This window comes from Pocillopora verrucosa, chromosome 10, assembly GCF_036669915.1.
Source record: "Pocillopora verrucosa isolate sample1 chromosome 10, ASM3666991v2, whole genome shotgun sequence".
Taxonomy (NCBI): Eukaryota; Metazoa; Cnidaria; class Anthozoa; order Scleractinia; family Pocilloporidae; genus Pocillopora; species Pocillopora verrucosa.
This window is the reverse complement of record NC_089321.1, coordinates 2,262,346-2,283,763: the sequence shown is the minus strand read 5'-3', so window position 1 is coordinate 2,283,763 and position 21,418 is coordinate 2,262,346. Positions and strand designations below refer to the sequence as shown.

At 38.2% G+C, this 21,418-nt stretch overlaps 3 protein-coding genes and 1 long non-coding RNA gene across 4 annotated transcripts in view; 2 read left to right on the top strand and 2 right to left on the bottom strand.

The window, feature by feature from the left end:
- LOC136283938 (uncharacterized) overlaps positions 1-6,124 on the top strand; it is a 28,101-nt gene extending 21,977 nt beyond the window's left edge. The window contains exon 3 of the long non-coding RNA XR_010718997.1: positions 5,771-6,124. This is a non-coding gene — a long non-coding RNA (uncharacterized lncRNA). The remainder of the gene's footprint in view (positions 1-5,770) is intronic.
- A 472-nt stretch (positions 6,125-6,596) lies between these two features.
- Positions 6,597-11,182, bottom strand: LOC131791149 (beta-1,4-N-acetylgalactosaminyltransferase 3). The gene is made up of 4 exons (XM_059108466.2): positions 10,039-11,182; positions 8,571-9,090; positions 7,935-8,079; positions 6,597-7,597 (listed from the first exon to the last, which is right to left on the bottom strand). Exons 1-4 carry the CDS (start codon positions 11,142-11,144, stop codon positions 7,449-7,451), a joined length of 1,920 nt encoding a protein of 639 aa, XP_058964449.2. The 5' UTR covers positions 11,145-11,182; the 3' UTR covers positions 6,597-7,448.
- A 1,593-nt stretch (positions 11,183-12,775) lies between these two features.
- LOC136283937 (beta-1,4-N-acetylgalactosaminyltransferase 3-like) lies at positions 12,776-14,261 on the bottom strand. Its single transcript, XM_066173527.1, has one exon. It carries the CDS (start codon positions 14,124-14,126, stop codon positions 13,017-13,019), a length of 1,110 nt encoding a protein of 369 aa, XP_066029624.1. The 5' UTR covers positions 14,127-14,261; the 3' UTR covers positions 12,776-13,016.
- Positions 14,262-16,154: 1,893 nt separating this feature from the next.
- On the top strand, positions 16,155-18,945 carry LOC131791216 (uncharacterized). The gene is made up of 2 exons (XM_059108550.2): positions 16,155-16,847; positions 18,101-18,945. The coding sequence occupies exons 1-2, from the start codon at positions 16,322-16,324 to the stop codon at positions 18,904-18,906; spliced, it is 1,332 nt and encodes a 443-aa protein (XP_058964533.1). The 5' UTR covers positions 16,155-16,321; the 3' UTR covers positions 18,907-18,945.
- Positions 18,946-21,418: the final 2,473 nt, after the last annotated feature.

Sequence of the window (21,418 nt, the reverse complement as noted above, 5' to 3'; positions counted from 1 at the left end):
GAAGTCTGGCTTACGCTTTGACATTTTTCCAAATAGGATCTGCAACAAAAAATTATGATAAATAAAGGTTATGTTCACTATAACGGTTTTAAATAAATAGGAGCCGTTACTTCTTTATTATGGTACGCTATGCTGAAATGTCAGTTAAATGATATACTTTGCTAGGTTACTATTCGGGCTGAGTTGGAACTAGTGCTTTAAGGCCAGAGCCAATCACATGAATCAAAGAGTTGTGTGTACGTCATTAATTAACTGGCTTACTTTCGATTTCCCAAGTTGTTCCCTTCATCTTGGAAGAGGAAAAAATTCCTGGAAACCAAGGGTTTTTTTTAGAGATACACATTACATCCAATGAAGACGCTTGCTTTGAACAAAGTTGTTGAGCATATTCCAAGTATACATGACATTTTGTTTTTGTTTGATCTCCATATCGACGTTCCCTTGGACATATTGGACAGCGTTCGTAAGGGGAGTTTCTATCTTTGATTTGAGTAATGATTATTTACTCGTTAATCTATATATTTATTTATTATTTATGTTATAGATCAATCTCGCGAGCTCTATTGTGTTGTGCGGATATCCATTGTAGTGCTATGAACTAACACTAGTAAACCTTTATACGGGTGCTTGCCTTTAGATTGGTATGCCATTTGATGCTTGACTTCAAGCAGTCCCTGCTTTTCAGCGAAGTCCGTTGCGCGAGTAAAAAATTAGTAAAAAAAATTAGCTAGAGCGCCCGAGAGAAGCCTAGGAGTTCGTGGATCTCACTCCAAGGTTCCGCGTGACGCGCTATCGTATCGTGCGCTGATTTTTTTAACTCAAGCGGCGGACGTCGCCGAAAGGGAAGGACTGCTCTAGTCTATCTGATGTAAGCTCACCTCACTAATCTTTTTTTATTTATATTGATCTAATCATAATTTTTTCTACTGTCCTCATTTCTAGTTTTAAAAACTATTCTTTGTTTTACAGAACACTGTAGAAGGACGTCTTGTTTACGCTCCCATTGTAGGCCGGTTATATTGTGGCAGTACGTATGTAGATCATAAAGGTTATTGGGAAATGGAAGGATTTGGCTTAATGAGCATTTATAAATCAGACTGGGTGAGGTTCAGAGGTAAAAAAAAGACATTAACTTAACTTGAAAAAATATTGATTATAATTTCATCAGTTCCTAGAACTGACATGCAATATGCATAATTCACTCCTCGATTTTAATTCAGTTGCATAGCAAGATATTTTATTAAGGCAGTTACAATTTTAGGCTAGAGAAATTATACGAAAATTTAAAGCAACTACCTTGAACTTAGCAGGTAATTTAGTGTTAACAACTGGATTGAAAACGTAAATTAGCCACCGTAAAGGGTAAAGGCTTTTTTACCCTTTACGGTGGCTAATTTACGTTTTCAACCCAGTTGTTAACACTAAATTACCTGCTATACTCTCCCACCGACGTAGCACCACAGTTTCTTTAGAAACTTACCCTTTTACCTTGAACTTAGCTGTAAAAAAAATTGAAAGTCAGTAATCTCAGAAAAGTTACATTTTAAATTGTGAATACTTGTTGTTGATGAAAATTTTTTTCCTAGTGGTAAACGGAAACCTCGTAAATCTTACGTAGTCATTTACACTCTCCATGGGAATGAACACTGAGGACTACAAATACAAATGGGGCGGAGAGGACTGGGACTTACTCGTGTTATCAATGCTGAGTTAAAAGTTGTTCGAATAAAGCACCAAGGTCTATCATTATCAACAGAACACAAATCTTGGAATTAACACACGCCGTGCAAGTGACTCCAACGTAGAATATTACTAACTACCGTTCCGTCAGCCGTTATGAAAGCACACGTTCAATATGCTTGACGGCGTGCCGTGCGGGAGCCAAGGAAACTGGGTCTATTACACGAAATCGAGGCTTGCCGGGGGACTCTCCAGAGTAAAAAAACAAAACATCGGTAGGAGGCCCTTTTCTCCTTTGAACCGCATCTAGGAGGAGCACCGATGGTGTCGCTGCGAGTCAGCAATGCGGTTTTAATGTCTCTCCAGATGGTTGATTTGCAACTGTTTGCTCTGTAATATCTTTAACCTTATTTCAGATTCTCCGAAGAGATACTTGGAATGTTTATGTCTTATTTGGACCATTTGAGGGGCTACCAACACAGAACTGAAGTTATCGCTACCAAAACAAAGTCCTGCTAAAAACTCCATATTTCAGTTATTGACTCTTCCGTTAACCTGACTTAATTGCATTGTGATCAGCTAGTTTTTGTCATCCGATAATACAACTACAAGGGTAACTTCACTTGATAGGTTGCAGATATTTTTTAGTACGATTCTTAACGATGTAATTGCAGTAATGTGAACTAAACATACAAGCTACTTTTGCAATACATATACTGTATTTGTAGGATGAGGTTAGGGTCAGTTTTATTTAACAATCAGCACCTTCGTTCTGACAAAGAACGATACCAAGAAGGAGTAAAAATCCAACCGTCATAAAGGCTATACCAAATGGTAGGGCATGCGGTTTGTCACTAAACTGATATTTTTCATTAGAAACAGGATCATTAGGATTAGGTGCAGAGTCATCAGGAGTAAGGAAATACCCTGTGAGGCAAATGCCTCCCAAAAATATACAAAGGAGCCCAAAGAGAATACATGGTGTTACACGTTGTTTGTCAACGTCGTGGGGCTGCATCTTGACCTTGAAATTCTGTTGAATTTGAATTCTCCCCAACAATTAGATCAGGAGCTGTTTAGTTGCAGTTTCTTTCTCTCTGTTCAAAGTTACAGGCTGGGAAAAAGAGAATAAATGAATAAATTATTAAATGAACGAACGAAACCAGGATAAAAGTAAAATAATTCCCTTTCACCGCTCCTCCTGAATTTTGCGAATACTTGGGTAAACACAGCTATGAAAATGATAACGGTCGAAGAAGAAGCGTTTTAAAAGCTTTTAAGTTATACACAGAAATAAAGATTTGAAGAGACAAAAATTGCTGACTTCCTTCGCAATAAAAACTTGCAGATCATATTTCAAGTTTCTCGGTTGGGGCTGAACGCAGAATCATGCGTCATGATTTACAGCTGTTAAATTGGAAGGAATCATTGGTGTCTAAAACTTGGGAGTCATGACTGATAACGAATTAAGAGAAGAAGTTTAAAAAAGTTAATCCTGAATTTTGAAAAAAAAAATTGTCAATGAATCATAAATCGTTTGGCTAATAACGAATCTCGGAGGTCGATAAATGATTCTCTTCCCTACTCTCGGGTTTACTTAAAGATTGCCCGCCATCCGAAAACTGTCACGAGATAGAATTTCAACAAACCAATTATCAAAGTTCACATGCCCCAAGGCTTACCTGGGAGGGAAGGATGTTGAAGCTTCGAATTGATAGATGCATTAAATCTTATTACTTTCTCATTTCTTCCATCACATTAAATTCAATTTGGTCATCATTATCCTCCATTGCTTTGTACTGTTTGATCGCCAATTTATAAGCATATCAAATAAAACTTGAAGCCTTATCTTGTCTATTGTTATTGTGCATATGGTTTAATTGTAGTACACCACGAGCCAGTGGAAGGACATGGCATGGCAAAGGAGTTGAGAAAGTTCTCACTACTCAACATTAAAAAAAAAAAAAATTGAATAACTAGAGATACCATCGTGAGGTAACCCCAAGGAGCCTTGATTTTTCAAGCACCAATTCTGTTTAGCTATAACCAAATACCTGGTTAAAATTGTACAATAATATCATTATTTTCAATCTTTGTAGCCGTTTCCTCCAGATTTACTCAATAGAATATGGAGGATGGTTTGCCCTTTTTTCGTAAATTGTTCTCTTTTCGTATTTTATTGAAACCTTTAATTCAATTTTTGCTGAAATAGAACCATAAGTACTTCAACCACGAATTTTAATGTTAAATACGCATTTATGAATTTATTGGTTTATCAAGAGTTGAAATTATGCCTATTTGTCTCTTAGTAAGTTTCTTCTTGAGCTGTGGTTTGAGATTACATTACATTTCTTTTTTGGCGAGTCAGTATTACTTCTGGATAAAACTTATGAGTTCATTTTGATCGTAAGAAAACACACAGGTTGCCTTGGAAACACATTCTATCACAATGATGGCAAGAACAACAAGCAATTTGATAACAATAATGATGCTTGTGGCGGGTTTGGATTCTTAAACAAACATATCTTGTTCGGAGGTGGAGACCTACTGATTTCGAGCACTCATCTTTTGTATTAAATCGAAATCTTTATTATTGGGGATATTCTTGAATGAGGTACTTGAAAACATAAGAACTGAAAGGTAATTTACGACATAAACTAATATTACGAACGATTAGAAAAACTATTTGTAACATGTGCTATTGCGGTGCAATCAGCCGACATGCACAAGCGTACACGGAAGTACTCTTTTAGAATTGAATTAAATCACGCACGATAACTGCGATAACAAACATAATCCGAAAGCATGCAAACAGAAATTATATGAGCGAAATCGTACCTCTTTCCCCCGGTTAAGATTCTTGATCTTTTACTGTCTTGTTTCAAGCAAGTATCTTCGGCTCTTACTTGGTGTAGAAGACGATTTGTACGTCACAATAGAATTCCATCATAACTGGGAAAAAGAACACAATTAAAACAATAGTGTGACGTATACTGTGTCTTCTTCACCAAGTAAGATATCTTCGCTTCGATCCTAATTGACTGAAGAATTCGTGGTTGAATTATTTATGGTTCTATTTCAGCAAAAATCGAATTAAAGGTTTCAATAAAATATGAAAAGAGAACAATTTACGAAAAATGGGCAAACCATCCTCCATACTCCATTGAGTAAATCTGGAGGAAACGGCTACAAAGATTGAAAATAATGATATTATTGTACAATTTTAACTAGGTATTTGGCTATAGCTAAAAAGAATTGGTGCTTGAAAAATCAAGGCTCCTTGGGGTTACCTCACCATGATATCTCTTGATATTCAGTTTTTTTAAAAAGAAATGTTGAATAGTGAGAACTTTCTCAATTCCTTTGCCATGCCATGTCCTTCCACTAGCTCGTGGTGTACCCCAATTAAACCATATGCACAATAACAATAGACAACATAAGGTTTCAAGTATTATTTGATATATATATATATAAATTGACGATCAAACAGTACAAAGTACTGGAGGATAATGATGACCAAATTGAATTTAATGTGATTGAAGAAATAAGAAAGTAATAAGATTTAATGCATCTATCAATTCGAAGCTTCAACATCCCTCTCTCCCAGGTAAGCCTTGGGGCATTTGAACTTTGATAATTAGTTTATTGAAATTCCATCTCGTGACAGTTTTCGGATGGCGGGCAATCTTTAAGTAAACCCGAGAGTAAGGAAGAGAATCATTTATCGACCTCCGAGATACGTTATTAGCCAAACGATTTATGATTCACTAACAATCTTTTTTTAGAGGCTTTTAAACTTAGAGGCTTTTAAAACGCTTCTTCTTCGACCGTTATCATTTTCATAGCTGTGTTCTACCCAAGCATTCGCAAAATTCAGGGGGAGCGGTGAAAGGGAATTATTTTACTTTTATCCTGGCTTCGTTCATTTATTTAATAATTTATTCATTTATTCTCTTTTTCCCAGCCTGTAACTTTGAACATAAAGAAAGAAACTGCAACTAAACAGCTCCTGATCTAATTGTTGATTTGTAATACCAGCGCTCTGTTTAGCTGAAGGTAAGGATTGATTGCTTTTTTCTTCACGCAACAGAACAAGTGGCTCGTTGATATGGCGGAAGTTTGGCGAGCGAGTGTGAGGGCGAGTGCAGGGAAAGACTGGAGAGACAATTAAAATTGTCCTAGGGGGTGAACGACGGTCAAAACGTAGGACGGATAGGACACCTCACCGCCCATTTTAAATCAAACATGGTCGGTCTAATGGACGATCGCGAGCTTGTAACGTTAAGTCGCCCCAACAAGACGCATGCACTGTAGGCTAATATAAAGGCGATTTACTTTCAATTTTTGACGCCTCTTTTCACTCAGGATTTTAAATGAGTACCAGAAAACGGTTACAGAAACTTGCTGGGGTTTAGGTGTAAATCGACAAATTAAATACCATTGACGCGAGAAAGGAAACTTACACATTCAGATGCAACAATCTTTGCGCTTGAATGTGGTGTTTGAAAGTGGGCAGAAATTATGTGTAAATAGAATAAGAAAGACAATAGATTTTGGTAAAGATGTAGAGAAAGTGATATCTTTTGTCTTGTCACGAGCGTGGGACGAAGAATAAATTCTGATTCCCCAGGTGGAGTCGAGTCTCAAACCTTCGGATTCCATCGGTGCGCGGAATCCGACGGTTTCGCAAATGTTTTTCTTTTAGCTAGAATTGAGCAAGATCCACAGTTACTGTACGAACTCTTTGACATCCCTTCTCAATAGCAATGATATAATATAGCAGGACTGATAGGGAGCTTTTTTTCTCAACAGATTTAATTTCGAGGTCAAGATGCAGCTCCGTGACGTTGAGACCGAGAAACAACGTGTCACACCATGTGTGCTCTTTGGGCTCCTTTGCATTTTTCTGGGAGGCATTTGCCTCACAGGGTATTTCCTGACTCCTGGTAGCTCTGCACCTAATCCTAGTGATCCTGCTTCTTACGAAAAATATCATTTCAGTAACAAACCGCATGCCCTACCATTTGGCAGAGCTTTTATGTCGATTGGATTCTTACTCCTTCTTGGTGTCGTTCTTTGCCAGAATGAAGGTGCTGATTGTTAAAGAAAACCAACCCTAACCTCATCCTACAAATACAGTATATTTTTTGGAAGAGTAGTTCGTGTGTTTAATTCACATTATTACAATTACATCGTTAAGAATCGTACTAAAAAATATCTGTAACCTATTAAGTGAAGTTACCCTTGAAGTTGTATTATCGGATGACAAAAACTAGCTGATCACAATGCAATTGAGTCAGGTTAACGGAAGAGTCAATAACTAAAATATGGAGTTTTACAAGGACTTTGTTTTGGTAGAGATAACTTCAGTTCTGTGTTGGTAGCCCTCAAATGGTCCAAATAAGACATAAACATTCCAAGTATCTCTTCGGAGAATCTGAAATAAGGTTAAAGATATTACAGAGCAAACAATTGCAAATCAACCATCTGGAGAGACATTAAAACCGCATTGCTGACTCACAGCGACACCATCGGTGCTCCTCCTCAAAGGAAAAAGGGCCTCCTATCATTGTTTTCTTTTTTACTCTGGGGAGTCCCAGACTCTCTCTATGTTGGAGTCACTTGCACGGCGTATGTTAATTCCAAGATTTGTGTTTTGGGGCCCAAAGCTCCTCCTCAAAGGAAAAAGGGCCTCCTATCATTGTTTTCTTTTTTACTCTGGGGAGTCCCAGACTTTCTCTATGTTGGAGTCACTTGCACGGCGTATGTTAATTCCAAGATTTGTGTTTTGTATGATAATGATGATATAAACCCGGGTGCTTTATTCGAACAACTTTTAACTCAGCATTGATGACACGGTCGAGTAAGTCCCAGTCCTCTCCGCCCCATTTGTATTTGTAGTCCTTGGTGTTCATTCCTATAGAGAGTATATATGACTACATGAGATTCAAGAGGTTTCCGTTTACCAATTGGAAAAAAATTCAAGGATTCACAATTTTAAATGTACTCCTAGAGATTAGATTAGAGACTTATAATAAGTTTTTTTACAGTTAAGTTCAAGGTAGTTGCTTTTAATTTTCGTATAATTTCTCTGGCCTAAAATAGCACCTGCCTAAATAGAATATCTTGCTATGCAACTGAATGAAAATCGAGGGGTGAATTTGTGCATGTTGCATGTCAGTTCTAGGAACTGATGAAATTATGATCAACATTGATTTAAAGGAGCGTCAACTGAAAACTGATGTTTTTTTTACCTCCGAACCTCATCCAGTCTGATTTATAAATGCTCATTAAGCCAAATCCGTCCATTTCCCAATAACCTTTATGATCTACATACGTACTGCCACAATGTAACCGGCCTACAATGGGAGCGTAAACAAGATGTCCTTCTACAGTGTTCTGCAAAACAAAGAATTGTTATTAAAGCTAGAAATGAGGACAGTAGAAAAAATTATGATTAGATCAATGTAAATAAAAAAAGATTAGTGAGATGTATTTACATCAGATGGTCTAGAGCAGTCTACGGCGACGTCCACCGTGCGAGTTAAAAAAGACAGCACACGATACGATAGCGCGCCACGCGGAACCTTGGAGTGACACCCACGAACTCCTAGGCTTCTCTCGGACGCTCTAACTAATTTTACTAATTTTTTACTCGCGCGACGGACTTCGCTGAAAAGCAGGGACTGCTTGTAAACAAGCATCAAATGGCACACCAATCTAAAGGCAAGTATCCCGTATAAAGGTTTATTAGTACCAGTTCATAGCACTACAATGGATATCCGCACGACACAATAAAGCTCGCTAGATTGATCTATAACATAAATACTAAATAAATATATAGATTAATGAGTATATAATCATTACTCAAATCAAAGATAGAAACTCACCTTACGAACGCTGTCCAATATGTCCAAGGGAACGTCGATATGGAGATCAAACAAAAACAAAACGTCATGTATACTTGGAATATGCTCAACAGCTTTGTTCAAAGCCAGCGTCTTGTAAAATTTCCCTTTTAATGGAATAATCGTGTGTCTGTTATGAAGAAGAGTGGTGTTAAATGCCTTCTTCATGTCAATATCCTCGCTTTCAAAGTCAACAACAATGACATGAAAGTTCGTATCGCCCGTTAAAGAGCTGGCTATTGTGATTTCGTTTATAAAATGATACACCCATCTTCCTTGTTCCTTAACAGGGAGAATAAAATACACCTTAGCTTTATTGTTCCAGCTAATACCTCGAGGAAAACACAAGTTGTGGTTGGCATCCTTACCAAACACATGCTCTGATAAACGAAATGATTGATTGACGTCTTGTAAACCGAGTTCAAGATCTACAGAATAAAGATCGCCATGAACTGGATCTGGGATGTTTAAAACCTTGTGAATTCTCTTCAGAAAATATTTCCTAGAAGTAAATCAAAGAATGATATCAGTTTGATAGTGTAGTGGACTTCATTGTATGTAATGTGTATCTCTAAAACAACCTTGGTTTCCAGGAATTTTTTCCTCTCCCAAGATGGAGGGAGTAACTTGGGAAGTCGAAATTAAGCCAGTTAATGAATGACATACACACACCTCTTTGATGCATGTGATTGGCTCTGGTCTTAAAGCACTAGTTACAAACTCAGCCCGAATGGTTACCTAGCAAAATACATTATTTTGCTGACATTTCAGCATAGCGTATCATAATAATGGTCTACAAACATGATTAATAGCATAAGAATAACGATATTTGCATTCCACCAAGCATGAATTTTGAAAGACGCTAGTCACGGTTTGGGGGTCTTTGTCAGGGCTCCAAGCTCAACGCCTTTCAAAGTCGTCATTTGACGACCTCGAGTCATAAAGAGAACATCAACTGTTGATTTTCTCTTGGAGTCATAGAATGGTCGCTGGAAAAAAAAAAAGGAAGAACAATTTTCGCCCTGGAAAAGGAAAATGTGCAGTATTACACGACACGCTCTACTGCTAACCACAAAGCAGACTGGTTGTGATGTAATTAAGCTTTACGAGACATCTTGCCCAACCGTAGAGAAATAACTATAACATCGTATGCAGATGTTAAACTCACTTTCACTTTAAACCGAAAGCACCAGGTGATTCAGGTCGTCAAATTTGCGACTGCTACAGCAACTCTACTCGCCTAAATTTTTCACTACACGCCTCGGCAACCAAAAGGGTTGCGGCCTGGAGCACTGTTTGTCATTTGCAATCCGTGCGAATCATGGCCTGTTTTTTAAACTTTTTTTTCCTTCTTAATAGACTTTTATCGTTACGTAGCGCATCCACAGTAGTTCACGAATTTTTTGGCATTTGCTGTATTGTTGATAGTTTAATTTTTAGGTCAACTTACTTTGAGGTTTTATGGTTTAACGACGTAATTATCTCATCCGTGACTGCTTGAATTTTGTCCCCGTTAGCAATTTTGTTGGGCCAGATCCGCAAATTTTTATAAGTCAACGCACTGCTATCATCAGCAGGGTAGACGCTGGATAACTGCACCGCTTTGCGGCCTTGATAACGATACACTTTCTCTCCATTTGACAAAGAGTTAGACTGGAAATCACACATGGGAAGATAACTATCTTTTGGGAGCAACGGAAGTGATTGAAATTGTAATCGTTTATGATCTGCTGATTTAGATTTCAGCTCAAGATCTTGACGATAGCTCTCCGAAAGGAAACTATGCAAAACATCTTTTGCTTCGGTGATCATAACATCGTCTGCATGGGATGATAAGTACTCCGAACTGATAAGGTAGAAATCGCTATCACTGCGACGCTTCCAATAAACTTGTACAAAACCAAGATCAACTCCTTGCTTGTGCACAACTTCTATGTAGTATTTTCTGTCTCCAGAGAGCATTAGATGTTCTGAGATTTGTCCGGTATATTTGTGAAGTTCATCCTTTTTCGTCCACGCATTTACTCCTTCTTTAAAAACACGCGCAATTAACTGTTTCTCCTTCGGATCATCGCTAGGACTGAGCCATAACTCTGACTCGTCATCAGAGGCTATGGCGAAGTTGTATTCGTCGCTGTGAGGAGGATGGAGGAAGCCAAAAATCCGTTGGCCATAATCGGTGGTACTGTCGATAATTTGAAACTTAAGCATATTGAGCTTCATGAACATTTCGTCAGGATAATGCGGAAAAAGGAAATATCGACGCAGATTTTGGATGCTTGAGCCACAAACCTCTCGCCATACGTGAATATTCAGAGCACCCATAGCGCCGGTGAAACGGCGTGGTGTGCCGTTTGTAGTAGTCATTGTATCATTTTTTACCGTGACATGGACAGCGTCATACGTTTGTGAATGGTGCAACGTATTGCAGATATAAAAGAAGATTGAACAGAACATTAAAGCGAAGAGCATAACCTTTAACGGTTTTCGAAATCGCTTATGGCGGAATTTAAATTTTGCGAAGGCAATGAAACGGAAGAATCCATGTGTCCCCATACTTTCTCGCTCAGTTTTAAGCTGACCGGGTAGCTACTATAAATCAGCAGACGATCGCAAAAGTAGGTAACCTTGGCGTTAAATGCTTACGGAAGAATTCGTCATAAAGTTCCCAGAGCTCTGATGTGCAAATATTGTCAGTTTCGCTTGAGTACTTAAATGAGATGAAATAAGGTAAACTATATTTACCGGCGGGTGTTAGATCCAATAATTGTTTATTCAATCACAGGCAGCCCAAGCTCACGTCTCGAGAAAAAGCAAACGGTTAATTCATGAAAGTGTCACGCGTTGTGTGACTCGGTGTTACGAGAGGAGCCGTTGAGAATTTGAACGTTATAAGGAGTAGTATGGGGAACGATATATGGTCGACTTTCAAAGATGAATATTTCCAAATATGAACATTTTACACGTAAATCAATAACACTTATTCACATCTTGTGTGTACGCGGTTATTTCTGGCGATTTCTGCCGTTTAAGCTTGTTTTTCCCACAGGTGGCCCAAGCTCCAGCTGTGAGATGATCATCTTGCACAATAATAGTCATGGCGGAATTATAAGAGTTTGTATGAGAATATTTACGACCGCTCTTAGGAATAAAATAATACGTCAAATTCTCAATAAAAATACCTCACCTTACTTTCACAGCGTATCACTTGTTATCTGACCGTTTACTTTGATGAAAAGAACCCATTTTAGCGAGTTGTCCATTTCGAGGTTTTCAATATACATAAGAAAGGGCTTTTCTGATTGTTATTGTGCAAGATGATCATCTCACAGCTGGAGCTTGGGTGTTGTTCCTTACAATGTGTTGAAATTCTCAACGGTTGCTCTTGTAACTTAACACCATGTCACACAACGCGTGACACTTTCATGAATTAATCGTTTGCTTTCTCTCTAGACGTGAGCTTGGGCTGCCTGTGATTCAATGTGATTTCAACCATTGAAATTGGATATCATACTGCGTGGACAGTTATAAATCTTTTTTGAAAATTAAATGAAAATTAAATTTTAATTTTACGTTTTCGACGCTGTTTTTTTTATCATTCTTGGATCGTAAGGAAGTTGTCCTAACTGATGGCTCAGGCTATTCTTCATGAGCAAGTCTTGAAACTCCGGCTTGGCGTTCCATCAAGAAACTATTCCATTTCGAGATATTTAATTAGTTCTTGTTATTTTTTCAGGTGGCTTGACAGATCATATGAATACCGTAATTTTCTCAATCTGACGAGGGACTCCGATGAAACACCGGCAATGCATAAACGTTGGAGTACGCTATATCAGTTGAACATGGTCCTGCCCTTTAAATTTGACCTACTTGCGGTCTTTCTGACAAATGACTAAACTCTTTTAATTTCACTCCTGCGACGCAATGGTATTTCATTTGTTTAAATTTTACACAAAGATTTTTTTAAAAACTTTACTTTTCTTGTTTTTAAACAAGAAAAGTAAGAATCTTCTGAAAAGACCCTGAGGCAATAGTTTCTGGCGGCTGAGTTTATTGCTATAAGACCTTTTTGAGAGAGCATCAAAAAGCCGTCTTCGTTTGCGAAAAAGAAAATTCAGCTTTGTTGGAGCACACGTGCCTAACTAACCATACAGTTGAGTGGGATGAGTCTAAAATTATCACCACTTATTGACGCACGCCGTCAAGCATATTGAACTTGCGCTTTCATAACGGCTGACGGAACGGGAGTTAGTAATTCTCTATGTTGGAGTCACTTGCACGGCGTATGTTAATTCCAAGATTTGTGTTTTGTATGATAATGATGACTAATGATTATGACTGATGATTATCGTTACGTAGCGCATCCACAGTAGTTCACGAATTTTTTGGCATTTGCTATGTGGTTGATAGTTTAATTTTTAGGTCAACTTACTTTGAGGTTTTATGGTTTAACGACGTAATTATCTCATCCGTGACTGCTTGAATTTTGTCCCCGTCAGCAATTTTGTTAGGCCAGTTCCGCAAATTTTTATAAGTCAACGCACTGCTACCATCAGCAGGGTAGACGCTGGATAACTGCACCGCTTTGCGGCCTTGATAACGATACACTTTCTCTCCATTTGACAAAGAGTTAGACTGGAAATCACACAAGGGAAGATAACTATCTTTTGGGAGCAACGGAAGTGATTGAAATTGTAAGCGTTTATAATCTGCTGATTTAGATTTCAGCTCAATATCTTGACGATAGCTCTCCGAAAGCAAACTATGCAAAACATCTTTTGCTTTGGTAATCATAACACCGTTTGCATGGGATGATAAGTACTCCGAACTGATAAGGTAGAAATCGCTATCACTGCGACGTTTCCAGTAAACTTGTACAAAACCAAGAGCAACTCCTTGCTTATGCACAACTTCTATGTAGTATTTTCTGTCTCCAGAGAGCATTAGATGTTCTGAGATTTGTCCAGGATATTTACGAAGTTCATCCTTTTCCGTCCACGCACTTACTCCTTCTTTAAAAACACGCGCAATTAACTGTTTCTCCTTCGGATCGTCGCTAGGACTGAGCCATAACTCTGACTCGTCATCAGAGGCTATGGCGAAGTTGTACTCATCGCTGTGAGGAGGATGGAGGAAGCCAAAAATCCGTTGGCCATAATCGATGGTGTTGTCGATAATTTGAAACTTAAACATATTGAGCTTCATGAACATTTCGTCAGGATAATGCGGAAAAAGCAAATATTGACGCAGATTTTGGATGCTTGAGCCACAAACCTCTCGCCATACGTGAATATTCAGAGCACCCATAGCGCCGATAAGACGGCGTGGTGTGCCGTTTGTAGTAGTCATTGTATCGTTTTTTGCGGCGACATGGACAGCGTCATACGTTTGTGAATGGTGCAACGTATTGAAGATATAAAAGCAGATTGAACAGAACATTAAAGCGGAGAGCATAACCTTCAACGGTTTTCGAAATCGCTTATGGCGGAATTTAAATTTTGCGAAGGCAATGAAACGGAAGAATCCATGTGTGCTCATGCTTTCTCGCTCAGTTTTAAGCTGACCGGGTAGCTACTATAAATCAGCAGACGATCGCAAGAGCGGGTAATCTTGGCGTTAAATGCTTACGGAAGAATTCGTCATAAAGTTTCCAGAGTTCTGATGTGCAAATATTGTCAGTTTCGATTGAGTATTTAAATTAGATGAAATAAATTATATTAACCTGCGGATGTCAGATCCAGTAATTGTTTATTCAATGTGATTTCAGTCATTTAAATTAGATATCATACTCTGCGTGGACACTTATAAATCTTTTTTGAAAATTAAATGATATTTAAATCTGTATTAATATTTTACGTTTTCGACGCTGTTTTTTTATCACCCTTGGATCTTAAGGAAGTTGTCCTAACTGATGGCTCAGGCTATTCTTCATTAGCAAGTCTTGAAACTCCGGCAAGAAACTATCCTATTTCGAGATATTTAATTAGTTCTCGTTATTTTTTCAGGTGGCTTGACAGATCATATGAATACCGTAATTTTCTCGATCTGACGAGGGACTCCAATGAAACATCGGCGATGCATAAACGTTGGAGTACGCTATATCGGTTGAGCAGGGTCCTGGCTTTTACATTTGACTTACTTGCGGTCTTTCTGACAAGTGACCAAACCCTTTTAATTTCACTCCTGCGACGCAATGGTATTTCATTTGTTTAAATTTTACACAAATAGTTTTTTAAAAACTTTACTTTTCTTGTTTTTAAACAAGAAAAGTAAGAATCATCTGAAAAGACCTTGCGGCAATAGTTTCTGGAGGCTGAGTTTATGGCTATAGGACCTTTTTGAGAGAGCATCAAAAAGCGGTCTTCTTTTCTGAAAAAGAAAATTCAGCTTTGTTGGAGCACACATGCTTAACTAACCATACAATTGAGTGGGATGATTCTAATTATCACCACTTATTGACGTTACCACCAGCGCCTTTGTTTGGAAGGCTGACATATCAGCTCCACCCACGCTCCTTAAAATCGTGATGATGGCGGCTTTCCACCTGGGGCTTATTTACACCTCGTCAGGAAAAAGGGCAGCTAATTTGTGAGCATATTAAATGACCTCTTGTTACGACGATTAGACTCCTGATGAAGGCACTAGACAGGACTGTAGGAAACTTTGGGTCTATGAATTGTAACTTCTCGGTTACATTCATTAAATCTTTAAACCAGAGTAGGCATCAAACCATTGGTGATCGTCGTGTAAGATTTTACGGTGTTCACCAACGGCGTGATTTCCTCCAGTCGGTGATAATTTTACGCCGTTAACATACTTTTACTATGTATTAATTTAGTCAATACATATTGACGTTACCCCGCTACCAATATACCTATTTTTATCACCTTCCCCTTCGTCTCGTAGGGGAACAAATTGAAAGAACAACAGAATACTGCATTCCACTGGCTGAGGCTTCGATTCAGCGCTGGCAGGAGTGACAGCGTATACTTGAAACGACGGGTTCACCTGGTCACAGGTTCGAAATGAACACTGGGAGCGTTTAATTGCAAAAATATGATACAAAATGTGAAGTAAGTCACATCAGTGTACATTACAATGATTACCTAGAGAGCTTTTCAGCGCCACAGAAGAAAGAAAAGCTTCTAGGGGTGAAAATTGCGGAAAATTCACCGTAGCAGGTAGCCAGAGGCCAATTAACTGCTGTCTGACCCACGCCACGTTGCTCAAGAACCCTTCATTTACGTTTGGCAATGCGGTACTAGGTAGAACACACATTTTTTCATTTTGAAAGTGACAATTACCGCCGTTGAATAAATAAGTTGCGGGTAATAGTGGGGTGTGAAAATTAAAAAGATCGAAACGTAAACTCCCTGACAAGGTTAAGCACCCGTGAAAGAGAGGGTTAACAGGTTAAAACGAAAACAGCTCATTTAACAATTCAAGCGTTAGGCCTGTCCACAGCTCATTACAAAAACCGTGAAATACTGTGCGGCCTAGAACTGAGGGCAAGAACACAGAAACCCGCAATCAATATAAACTTGATTATCAACCCTTGCCGGCAAGTGTACTTATGTTAATCCGGGTTGGACAACTCGAGGTTGCTTTTCTGAACAGATGGTAAATGATATCTCTTTGTGATGGAAGAGATAAAACACAACTTGTCCAAAATTTATCAACTGTGGTGCAATTTCTAAACAAAACAGTTGAAAGGAAATTTTTTTCGATCAACAATGGACAACGTAAAGAGGACATGTACAGTTGACTCATCTGGCTCGGACTCCGAAATCGATCCTGTCCGAAACAAGAATGAAATAAGCCAACTAATTGGAGACGATCGACCATTTCACATACTTGCCTTTGGGGTGTTTGGTTTCATCCTCCAGATTTTTTTCTCCATTGGAATCTCGGCATCTCAAGACATCTTGGAAGAAACTTTACTACCCACTCCTGTTCTGTTAATCTCTGCCTCGCTGCCTTTCTTCGTAATTACCTCTGTCTTGCCGTGCTTCGTTTTAAAGTTGTCTCACAAAGCTCTTCTGGTGCCAGTAGTAGGGCTGGGTATCACCGGCGTGTTGTTATACGCTCTGGTTGAGGCCGTATTTCTTCGGGTCACTGGAGTCATCGTGGTGTCCACTGGGGTCGCCATTGGCGAGGTCACTTTCGTCTCGATGACTGCGTTATACAGCGACACGGCGATGAGTTCGTATTCAGCGGGGACTGGCGTTGGTTTCATTGCTGGGCCCTTGTACTACACCGGTAAGAAATCCGGAAAAAAATCAATGAAAGGCAAAAAAAGGTTGACGCCTATGTTTGGTTAGATTCTAAGCCTAGTATGCATATTCTGTTGGCGTGCGAGTCGATTGAACCCCAAAAAAGTCAACGAACCTTTTTTTTTATTCTTATCTATTTATTTATTTATTTTTTCCAAACAACGATCAATGGTTTTGGTTGAGATACGAACAGGCCAGGTTATGAAATTATTTCAGTGGCATCGTCACAAAAATCAATCATATTTTTTAAAATCTCGCTTCCAGAAACTTGGTTAAAATAATTCACCTCGACTAGCTTTTCACCCAAAGGTTGTGGCCATGATCTTATGGAAGAAATAATTCATTTGTATCACCTGTCCTTTGTAGCTGATTATGAATCAATCAGATTCGAAAGAAAACGTTCCGACCAAATTCAAATTGTTTTGAATTTTTTAACCTTTTTTTTTGCCTCAAAGAAGGCGATAGAACATCATAAAGTTAATTTGTCATGGAATTTATTTTTGTGATAAACTAGTTATGAATTTTCCAATACTCTTGAGTGGATTGAAAAATGAAAATGGAATTTCTTTCAGACAATAGATTGATGAATAGAGTGAAAAACTTATATTGTTCTTCTTTTTCTCGCGCGATTGTTTTTACCAAAGCTTTTTTCATCTCCGAATCAGTCCAGCAGTTTACAGCTGTGTTGGTTGCGGTTCAAGTGGTACGATTCTATCACTAAGTAAATCTGTTAGATAATTTTGTGCACTGCAAGCTTATATTTACCAATCTAACGTACAGATAGCGCTAACCGCATCAATTGTTGTGCAGGTGCTATTAAACATTGTCTCTTTACGGTCTTTGTGGTAGAAAAAAAGCGAAGTACTGGGTCCAAAGTTGAAGATAAGAGCCTGCATTGTAGGTGTTTTGGGTCAGCTTGATTCCGAATCTGCACTTTGTCGCCACATGCTAAAAATTATCCAAAAGAAACCAAATGAAAACCTTTTTTTACATTCATATCTGAAATGAAATTTCCAATTTGATGCGAAAAGTTTTAAAATCGTTATTTTGAGAAAGCATTTTAGTTACTTTTTGTCCCCCAAATTTTTGAAATGAGGCACTCTAAAAGCATTTGGTAAAAAGCTCGAAGAAATTCTCTTTTTTCACGCACCTCTTACTTTGATCTTTTCGTAATAATTTATCCAATTAAAAAATGACGAAGCCCTTCTCTTCTAATTATAATTTTTTTTTTTTTAATAGCAATGACAACTTTAATTTGCCTGCCTCCGGAAACGACTGTCCTTATCATTTCTTGGATGCCTGCAGTTATCTTTCCTTTTTACATCACAATAGAGAGGAGACGTTTCAAGCCACAGGGAGACATGATAAACCATAAAGAAGTCTCTTATACCGTACTTACCTCTGAAAATTTGCCAGTGAAAGATAACCCATCTTGCGAAGAGAAAAAAACGTTAATCTGGCAAAACTCACACCTTATGTTGGCCTGTTTCGTGGGTTACTTTTCTGAGTTTTTGACTCTCAATGGCGTTGTTACAACTCTGGCCTTTCCAAACTCTTTTTTCGATCCGAGGAACCATTTTGTTTACTACGCATGTGTGTTTATGATCGGAGAATGCATCGGTAGATCTTACCTAAGTATCCTGTTCATTCTTAACTCAAAATGCACGCCTGTTATTGCAAGAACATGGATTTTATCTGCAGTGCTTTTGGGTTTGTTCATTTTCTTAACGTTAACGTCGTGGTATCGCTTTCTCCACAGTGTCTGGATTGTCTTATTACTCATTTTTAATATGGGGCTTTTGGCAGGAAGCCTTTACCTCAATACGTTTCTTGTAGTCACCGGCGGTGATGACGTCCAAGGCAAGGCGTTTTCGCGCGCTTTTCTCTCGCTTGGACCTAGTACCGGTGTCTTGATGGCAGGCTTAGTTGGACTCGTACTGGAACCAACTTTAAGAGAACACTGTTTGCAATCAACAGAATTAAGAGAATTTTGTTTTACAAGGTCAATGGGTGGATGGAATAAATCCACATCGTGTTTGCGGTAGTTAAAAAATTTTAAGAGAGGTTGTCAGTAATTTTCGAGAATCCGGCGACAGAAGAAAAAATTCAACTTTTTTTTTATTTGCTCCAAAAGACCCTTTTGGTGAATCGTTTTTAAAAATAATACTCAAAAGTTCCAGCGAGTTTTTATTTTGGAAAAAAATACGAAAGTTCGAAATCGGCTAAAACGTACCTAATTTGCATAATTTCTATTAGGCTTTCAGTCCATTTTCACAACGCTCGAACAAGACGGCGAAAAATTGTCTTGGATTCATTTTTTCATAAGTTATTTTTTATCCCTCGGTGTAGCTTTGCAACTATATTTCATTTCTAACTGAACTTTCTTTCGTTTGTAACCACCCGCGTGAAATACACTATATTTTCTATTCCGTTTGTACGCTGAATTTTGCTATATTTCAGACGACCATAACATCGGGGGTATACGAATGTACATAAAATAAAAGAGCTCTTTTCAACGAGAAATTATTCGTGTTTATCATGTAAAAATATTATTTTTGGCCCGTGAAAAGCGAGCGCGCCAGACCAAAATATATAGCGTGCATTTTCACGGAGTTAGGCCATTTTTCTTGCTGTACTCCTACTGTAAATCGCACGCTATTGGGACAAAACTCGACGTGTTTGGTCTCTACTTCAGTTTTGATTCATTTAAATATATCAATTTTAACTTAAAAATTAACCTATCTTTATTTTTAAGTGAACAAACCACCGTTTTAGGTAAAGTTTTTGAGTTGACGTATCTCGAGTGCTAAATAAACAAATCGCTGTTTACAAAGATACTGGCTCTGTCGATGTGTTTTTAGCTGAAAAATCGATGGGAAAATCGTAGCGTTTCTTTCTCCTGTCGTTTATTACTTTAAAGATTTGCTAAAATCAGGAAATAGGGCACTTGTACAAAACCAAAACATTCATTTGTCTACAATTTGATTGTTTATAATCATTATCGCACAGTTCACAATAAGGAAACTGTAACAGGAGAGTAGATTTTAAATTCACATGCTGCGTGCTTGTAGACGTACAAGTTCCCGAGTATAACAATTTCGGCTTTTCGGGAAACTCTTCCCCCCTTAATTGATAGGAATTATCAATAGCCCCATAAAAATTATTAACTGCGCCATGTTTCCAGAAAATAAGACTGGAAAATGTTTTTTCCACTTTCCACCATCAAGAAATTCCATGTAGAAATAGTATTTGTAGCGTGACTGCGTGACCTTTCATGAGAAGTAAAAATTGTTTTTCTTTATCCTTCTCTCATCTTATTTGTCTGATTTTTGAATGCAAATATCATCTGCATTTGCCATTATTTTCGCTGATTGTCATGGCCTTTCCTGCGTGCACGTGCGAGCAAGTTCATATACAGCATTCTTCCGAGTTTCTTTGCGTGGTGTCGGGCATAAGTGTGTAGGTCTGGCTCAAAAGATATCTGCGCGCTGCAACACGGGTTTCTATGTTTTCTCCTTTTTCTTTACTTGTATTTTTATTCTACTCCTTGCATTATCACACGTGTATGTTTTTTTTAATCCTTCGGCGCGTTCCCTTAGATTTGGAAGTAGGCTATGACTTGAAAAGTCAATATTGACCAGAACTGAAACCTTTTCTATCACTATTTGTTTCAAAGAACCCCTGTTCTTAGCTGCGAGGATCTTCTAATTTCATCTCTCCACCGCAGTGCAAATACGTGAATTTTCATATATCTTAAATCTTGAACCCCTGTTATTTATAAGTTTATTTCTCAAGAGAATATGTTTTTATTTGCCATTTACTTCCATTAATACATGAAACTAGGTTCCAGTAAGTTTTTTTGTTTCGTGACTCCCAAAAGCTGTTTGCGACAACATCAGTTGAGGAATCAAAAGCAATTACACCTGAGTAATTCGCTTGTAGCCTTCTACGCGCAGAAGGCAAATCCAACTAATAAAGCTTTCTAAGACCTCTGTAAACTAGAGACATTACGTGATGTCGAGGGGTCAAATATTTACACTAAATCTGTGACCCTCAAACAGATTACGTACTCGTATATGTAACGTCCGAAAAATGTCACGCATGTATAACACCGTAGGCGCACCTGGCGAATTATATCCACTGGCTTCAATAGTAAAGAGACAACTTATTTACTATTTGTATATGAGCAAGCTTATTTACCCTACTTGTAAAACTCCTTGATGAAGTCTACTATTGTCAGACGAAACGCGTGGGAGATAAATACAAGTTTTTACTTTCTCAGTTCGTGCAGTGAGTTCGACAGAAAAATTAAGCTCACCCTGTCATAATCAATGATTTGATACCGTAAGTACCAAATTAGGTACATCATTGGGCTTTGATCACAATAATGAAAAAAATGTGCGTTTCCCCACGCTCGCCACATTTATTCTTTGGAAAATTATTTTACTGGAGGGCGATGTCACTTAGCTTGGTGCGTCTTGACTCTGGCCGACGAAAATTATCGAGGTGAACAATTCACCAAAAGGGTCTTTTGGAGCAAATAAAAAAAAAGTTGAA

Coding starts and splice junctions, on each gene's coding strand:
- LOC136283937 (XM_066173527.1), bottom strand. CDS start 14,126: ATGAGCACACATGGATTCTTCCGTTTCATTGCCTTCGCAAAATTTAAA.
- LOC131791149 (XM_059108466.2), bottom strand. CDS start 11,144: ATGGGGACACATGGATTCTTCCGTTTCATTGCCTTCGCAAAATTTAAA. Junction 8,080..8,570: donor TATTGGACAGCGTTCGTAAG/GTGAGTTTCTAT, acceptor TTTGTTTTGCAG/AACACTGTAGAAGGACATCT. Junction 7,598..7,934: donor AGACTGGATGAGGTTCGGAG/GTAAAAAAAACA, acceptor TACTCTCTATAG/GAATGAACACCAAGGACTAC.
- LOC131791216 (XM_059108550.2), top strand. CDS start 16,322: ATGGACAACGTAAAGAGGACATGTACAGTTGACTCATCTGGCTCGGAC. Junction 16,848..18,100: donor TGGGCCCTTGTACTACACCG/GTAAGAAATCCG, acceptor TTTTTTTAATAG/CAATGACAACTTTAATTTGC.